General features: G+C 43.2%; 1 protein-coding gene across 5 annotated transcripts; it reads right to left on the reverse strand.

Annotated features, from left to right (window-relative positions):
• Positions 1-49: 49 nt before the first annotated feature.
• On the reverse strand, positions 50-6,403 carry ttpal (tocopherol (alpha) transfer protein-like). 5 transcript variants are annotated; one of them, XR_009526502.1, is made up of 7 exons: positions 6,270-6,403; positions 5,611-5,788; positions 5,019-5,262; positions 3,835-4,028; positions 3,509-3,619; positions 3,209-3,305; positions 1,253-1,390 (listed from the first exon to the last, which is right to left on the reverse strand). XR_009526502.1 is itself a non-coding variant. In XM_060056107.1 (6 exons), exons 1-6 carry the CDS (start codon positions 6,383-6,385, stop codon positions 1,112-1,114), a joined length of 1,116 nt encoding a protein of 371 aa, XP_059912090.1. In that variant the 5' UTR covers positions 6,386-6,403; the 3' UTR covers positions 50-1,111. The 5 variants fall into 5 exon arrangements, 4 of the variants coding, with proteins under 4 accessions (XP_059912090.1, XP_059912083.1, XP_059912096.1 ...); XM_060056107.1 differs by lacking the exon at positions 3,209-3,305 and having other exon boundaries at positions 50-1,390; positions 5,019-5,256; XM_060056100.1 differs by lacking the exon at positions 3,209-3,305 and having other exon boundaries at positions 50-1,390; positions 6,270-6,402.
• Between the last annotated feature and the right edge of the window lie 627 nt (positions 6,404-7,030).

Here is a 7,030-nt window from a genome sequence, read left to right on the forward strand (position 1 = left end):
GAATAATATAATTTTCCCACCATAATTACAATTAAAAAAGCACAAGACGTCTTTTTATTTGATTTATTTTCTTTACTATAATCAGAGTGGAATGACCATCGAGCTTAAATAAACTAAACAAATGTAACAGAAATCCCTTACTTGGATAGGCCTACAATATAAAATAGATAAAACACCATTTTACCCTATACATGCTCCATAGTATTGGCAAAAAGATAGCTCTGTAGTCATGAGTGTTTCAGCATTGCAATGACCCATGTAGCTTTAGCAAACTGATGGGTTCTGGCCTGGAGGTGAAGACTGTAAACAGGCAAATGGTTCAGTGTATGGAAATAAAACAAAATCATAAGGCAGGACTTTCTATGAATATTGTCACGTAGAATACATAACAGAATGCATTAAGCTACACAAAGACAAACATATGGTACGGAAATAATGGGGACAATTTCAACATCTGCATCGATAGATATCCCCATATTAACCGTTTTGATTGACATGACATAATGATTGACATGATTTGATTGACATGAGAATGCACATACATATTCATTGCTTTGGTACAATTTCCAACAACTCCCTGTAGGCCTACCATGTCCCCTCCTGGCCTATCATATTTAATGGGTATTTAACAATTGGTATATATTAACACTTAGGGAATTGTTAAATCTCACGATGCAGTTAGTCTTAAATTGGAGTCGACACATGCTACTATTGGTCTACTGGACACAGGGTATGAAAACCTTTTCGAAACAGTCTCTCCCAAGTTATTTTCCCTCAGTAGCATGGATCAGATTGCACAGGACAGCAGCGGTTGTTGATAATACCATATAGAGAGCCGATGGCAGACCCCAGAGCTGCCTTAAACACTGGGGGAATGCAGTGCGTAGAAGGACCCCCCCCCCCTCCCCTTTGGCTCACGTAGGCCTACTATAATGTTGACACTGAGTAAAAAAAAGTAAATGTTGTAGACCTAAATGTTTGGCAACTTGCCTGATAAAACTCGTGGGTTTCAAAAGAAACAACCAAACCAACGTATCCTCTCATTGATAACTGGGAGTAAATGGGAGTGACGGGAGTCAGCAACAGGAGCACAGTGGAGAGTAGCGGGGATTCAGTAACAGTAGTACAGCTGAGAGCGGACCGCCCTGAAGGGGTCCTCCTCCGGCCCGCCTCCCGCCTCCCCCTCCAGGAGCATGTCTTCCGGCAGCACCACGCCCTCTAGTGGATCTGGTTGGCAGAACTCCACAATGAACTCTTCCTCACAATCCAGCAGCATCCGCGACCACGCCGACATGTCTAGATGGGCCGCGCTGCCGCCGTACTGCCCGGGGAGGACCGTGGGGGGGATGTTCCGGTGCAGGGAGCGCACGTCTGAGCCATGGAGCACGTACTGCAGAGGACAGGAAGTACATTATAGGGCCTCCAGTTAAGGTGCTAGGTCTGAACCATGGAGAAAGTACTGCAGAGGACAGGAAGTACAGTATAGGGCCATTGGAGTTGTCAACAAATGAAAGCCTTGGGTAAGAGAATTTAAGATTTCTACAGTACAAAAAAATCAGGGTTTGAATCTGTGCGTGAAGTTGTAAAGGGAACGGAAATTGCCCACTATCACACGAGTCAAAGTCAGACAAATACGGCCATAATAGTCACTGCCTTCATCTTGTCCATCTTTATTCTTAAGTCTATAGGCTGTAGTTGGGGGGCTACCGAATGAGGGGGCGTCCACAGAGGCGTCCCCCCTCAGAACCAGTCTCAACACCTCAGGTCACACAAAGCAACACTCATGCAACATTTCTAGAAAGCTTTTTCACTTTGGTTAAATATATTTAGGATTAGAGCCAATGTTTGGATCAACATAGAAAGCACTACTCTTCTTTCAATATTTCCTCAAATCTAGAGATAACCATGATCAATGTTATAAGTCCCTGAAATAGATAAATATATATAGATATTTAACTAAAACATACAGCTATAAATACCGGTATTACTTTTTGGCCAACAATACTGAACTGAGGCTGCAAAGAATTCTGGTTCCCGATATATATTTGCTGATTAACTTATGTATATGTTTGATAAATAGCCTTTATAAAGTTGTTTAGCTTCATAAAAGGAAAACAAAGCTTTAATAAAACTGCTTTATTGAACACAAGAATGAAAATGTACATTAAAACGATATCCCTGCATTAACAAATAAAAAATGTCAGGTTCCCAACCATTAATCAGTTAGAACAAATAACATAATCAGCTGACCGAAATCATAAACCGAAATAAATCACAGCATCAAAAATATCAAACACCTCACAGCAGTCTGTCAACTCAGCAGCCCAGTCCCTCAGGAGATAACTCAGCCCAGGACCGCAATCTCAGGAGACCCTATGTCGCACTGCCTTTTGCACTAACTCCAGCCTTTGATGTATCCCAAACAAGGAGTTTATCGATTTGTCGTTATGATTTTATAAGCTTTTAAAGTTGATCGGATACTTCAGATCCATGGATTTTGAGAAGCTGCAGCTAAGTTTCCTGACGTGAAGAGGACATATAGATGCAGTCGTTCTTATACCTAGCTTGGGGTGAGTAGAGATACCGTAGGCTACCCCAAATGTCCACAGACAAAGACAGGCTGAAAGAACCGAGACAGAATAATTTTTATCTGCCTTGTTGAAGGGATCTCAGCTAGCAGAAGTTATGGGCTGGTTATTAGGTTCAGACCCAAGATATGAGGTTAACTCCTTGAATAGTGCAGGTTTAATTTCCTCACGTGCCTTGGATATCGCTAGTGATGCTGTGCAATTTCACTGAAACTTTGCAAAATGTACAAAACAAATTTGTGTTTTAAGTTAATTTGATGCAATTCAAAGTTGTGTGTCTGAATTGGAACTTAAGTGGTCACGTTACTACTGAGAGCACTAAAATCGGCATACAGCTGTCCAATATCTACCAGCACTGTTCAAAACCTTCCACCATTGCCAACCCTTAAATTAAACCCTGAAAAAGTTTTATATTGAGTCTTCCGATGTGTGTAGTCTCTTCTGTTGCCAAATATGCGCCCTGTTTTATCAAAAAGAGTGGACCCCAAAGCCACTGACCTCCTCCACACATACTACTCCTGATATTGGAGTTTGGCTTTCGATGCGTTATTCAAATAAAATATGTAATTATACAGATTGACCCGTTTCAGAAATGAAATGGGCAAAAAATGCAATGTTACCTTAATATTTGAAATGTTCCATGGTTGTGTTGTGAAGGAGCACCACTACATTCTCAGGGTAGAACCCTGACACGTCCATCATCTGGTGAGATTAAGCCTGCAAATCATCTAGTTTCTTATGTGCTTATTATGGAAATCTGCCCTTAATCTGTGGAATATCCACTGATACTGATTGAAATCTGGAACCCAAATAGATATTATCGGCTAACCAATATGTATCGGTCGAGCCCTAGCCATAACTAATGTTGGGACACGTAAAATGTTTTCACAGTCACGAATAAAACATAATTTATAACTCACCCTCTCAGCCATCTTCTCCTTCAGAAAGGGCTTAATTATTGCAAAGATCCCCTTGAAAATCCTTGGCTCATTGATTATGTTAACAGCCTTGATTCTGATGGGGAATCCATCCTTTTATTTAGACAACACAATGGGAATTATTAAAAAAGACAATAGTACTCCAGAAATATGAAAATATAAAAATTGGATGAAAACACAGATTAGTAGGGATAAGTCTTATTTAATGACACACTATTTGTGTTTACTTCCATATTATATGGAATATAACATAACACAGTTATATAAATAATATAACTATGTGAATGTCAGAAAGGACGTTCCTTTACCTGGAGAATGCTCACAACTTTTTTGGCAAGGAAGGGGCCAGGGTTGGAGGCCTGAGACATGCCCACCCCGGTGTAGTCCGCCAGGATGACGATCCCGTTCACCTGGGTGTCCTCCGGCTGGATCAGCTTCTCCAGAGTCAGGTAGAGGGCCCTCACGTTGTCCACAAACGGATAATCGTTTGGTTTCCATTTTCCTGTACAAAAGTTGGGTACTGCAGTGTTTAATTTATTTCTCAGTTTGGACTGATATGAGCAAGGATATCTTTAACAGTACATTACGCCTCAGAAAAAAATGATATTGTTTAAGATATTTATTTTACCTTTAGGTGGCAGCAAATTCCCAAAAGTAGTGTCAAGCATGTCATTTTGCTTTCTGTTTTTAAAGCGGAATGACCTTCAGAGACTATTTACTGATATGCATGCAGCACTGTAATATGACTCAGACTTTGTATTTGAGAAAGATCTTTATAATGGGACTATGTGGGGTGGCCTGTTTGTTGAATGTTTTATTTTGTTACGGATATTGACTGGATCGTTCAAAACGGACAAAACAAGCTTAACAACTTTGTGGCATAACATTGTTTTTTTAATTTTAAGCTAGGGTAGTTGTGACATGACTTTGGCCTGCCATACGGCACTGCACAGTGGAAAAAAAACATCGGTACATGGTCAAGATTCATAGCTAGAACCAGCCACCAGGGTACTGAGGCACAGTACACTTTAGTCTGCAGTGAAGACCAGCCCCAAACTGAGAGCAGGGTTCCAGCACATCCCTGGTGAAGGCCCCTGGTGAAGGCCCCTGGTGAAGGCCCCTGGTGAAGGCCCCTGGTGAAGGCCCCTGGTAGTGAATGCCCCTAGTGAACACCCCTAGTAGTGAATGCCCCTAGTGAACACCCCTAGTAGTGAATGCCCCTAGTGAACACCCCTAGTAGTGAATGCCCCTAGTGAACACCCCTAGTAGTGAATGCCCCTAGTGAACACCCCCTATTGAATGCTCGTTGTGAACGCCCCTAGAGACAGCCCCCTAGTGAACACCACTGGTGAACGCCCCCTAGTGAACGCCACTGGTGAACGCCCCCTGGTGAACGCCCCCTGGTGAACGCCCCCTGGTGAACGCCCCCTATTGAACGCCCCAGGTGAACACCCCTGGTGAACGCCCCAGGTGAACGTCAGCGCTCCCCTACCTGGCTGGAGACAGAGGATGTAGCGTCCGGAGGGGTCGGGGTGGGGCAGCACTGAAAGGAAGCCCAGGTCCAGGACGTGCTTCACCGTGGAGGGCTTGAGGTCCTGGAAGACCTCCGGCCAGGCCTTGCGCCCTGCGTGGTAGTTCAGCAGCAGCTCCAGGGCCCGGTCGTAGTCAAACTTCCTGGCCCGGAGGAAGCGCAGAAGGAAGGCGTCGTCCAACCGGGTCCTTAGGTTGGGCTGCTCCTTCAAAGGTGGTGTTTACAGACTAAGAGTTCAGCTGTTGACCGTGTACACGATGGGAGGAGCTCCTTCTACTGACCGATTACAAGAATCTAGCCGCCTCTCAAAGCAAGCAGAGGTCCAGCATGCTTGTAACTAGTATATAATATGTGCCTTGTAAGTTTAGAAAACGCCACGCATTGTATCTCTTCTAACAATGGTGAGACTTTTTTATAACTATTATATACAGCATATTATAACTATGATCACAATCCTGTTATGTTCACACGTCTATCTTGGTTTTCCCATGTAATTCTAATGATCTACATTAAAGGCATTAGAACGAGGCAGACAAACAACACACAATGTAACCTTAAGGATCATGTCTCTCAGCGCCTGGACGTCCCTGAGACGCCACTCAGGCTTCTCCTGGAGCTCCTCGCGGGCCTTGGCCACCAGCGCCGGGGACAGGGTGCAGCAGTAGATGGGAGGAGGCGGAGCCGGGAACCAGCCGTGGGCCGGGGACGCCAGTGGGTCCATCAGATGAGACCTGAGGGGGAGGGACTCATGCTGTTTGGCCATGGACAAACTGGGGGTCGCTGCATAGAGAGTACAATAAGGAACGTAATAATGTGGAATTCTTTAAAGGACCTTTATTGAGATGTCTTTTAATTCCCTTTCTTATGCTCTTCCATCAACCTCATCATTCACTTTCAGGCAAAACTCCCAGTTGACGTGGGTCCCCTAGAGCACCATAATATACTTAGAATCCAGTTATTATTTCATTAATGTTATTGTACTCAATCCATCAGAAACCCAAGTCGAGAAATAGTACATTTAACCACATCCTTAACAGCCCTCAATAAGAATATCCCCTCGAATAACAGCTGGAAATGTATCCTTAAACCTGCAAAATTGTGACCCGATAGAGGACTTATTTCAGAGACGTGTCAGCACATACAACTGCGTGATAATGGTTTGCAAAAATCGACATAAATTACATCAACGGAGCAGCGAAAACAACAACAAACCTGTGATGAGAACCCTGCGGTACTTCCGGGAGGAGAGACGGCGCCGTCTGGTTGGTCCGCTGGAACCACGTGACCACGTTCCTCTGTGGGCTACGTCGACGTTTCAAATAATGCATGAATAAGAATAAAGAAACATGGAGGAATAGTTAGAGTCTAATTATGATTAAATAAAGTTTCACTATTGATGCAGAATTAGGTCGATATTTTGGTCAAATCTAGTGCTTTGACGGGGTTCCAAGGTCCATGTTTTGACAAAACACTTGACTTGCACGTTATATGCAATGCCTGCATCCACCTCACAGCCACAAACTTGCTGCGTCTCGCAGTCTACACACAGCCTTGATTTATGAATTATTTGCAACTTTGAATCAAACGTTTCACACCAAGTCATAAATGGGCCCATTATCTAGGATAGCTTTTTTTTTTTTTTTTTTCTTGATTTTCTCAATTCGAGAGCTGGGCTACAGTTAGGCTTTGATGTGTGCCTCATCCGCTCTCATTCTTTTAATCTTTCTTTCCCTTTGCAACCACTGATATCTATGATGACTTTATGACAGTTTATCAGGTCTGATGCAACAAACCTCATATCAATGACCACGCCGCACTGCCACGTTGGATTCTGTTTTTGAATGGGTAGGACTTCCTAAACATGTTTTCAGGTTCATAGTGTGTGATAAGGTTACAATTGGTTGAGAATCGTCTTATACTTGAATCATTATAAAACAGTATTTTTGAGACAGAATAAGATCACTGCAGCACAA

This window comes from Gadus macrocephalus, chromosome 1 (assembly GCF_031168955.1).
Source record: "Gadus macrocephalus chromosome 1, ASM3116895v1".
In the NCBI taxonomy this organism is placed as follows: domain Eukaryota; kingdom Metazoa; phylum Chordata; class Actinopteri; order Gadiformes; family Gadidae; genus Gadus; species Gadus macrocephalus.

Coding starts and splice junctions, on each gene's coding strand:
- ttpal (XM_060056100.1), bottom strand. CDS start 6,385: ATGCATTATTTGAAACGTCGACGTAGCCCACAGAGGAACGTGGTCACG. Junction 5,263..5,610: donor TGAGAGACATGATCCTTAAG/GTTACATTGTGT, acceptor CCACCTTTGAAG/GAGCAGCCCAACCTAAGGAC. Junction 4,029..5,018: donor CATCCTCTGTCTCCAGCCAG/GTAGGGGAGCGC, acceptor ACTTTTGTACAG/GAAAATGGAAACCAAACGAT.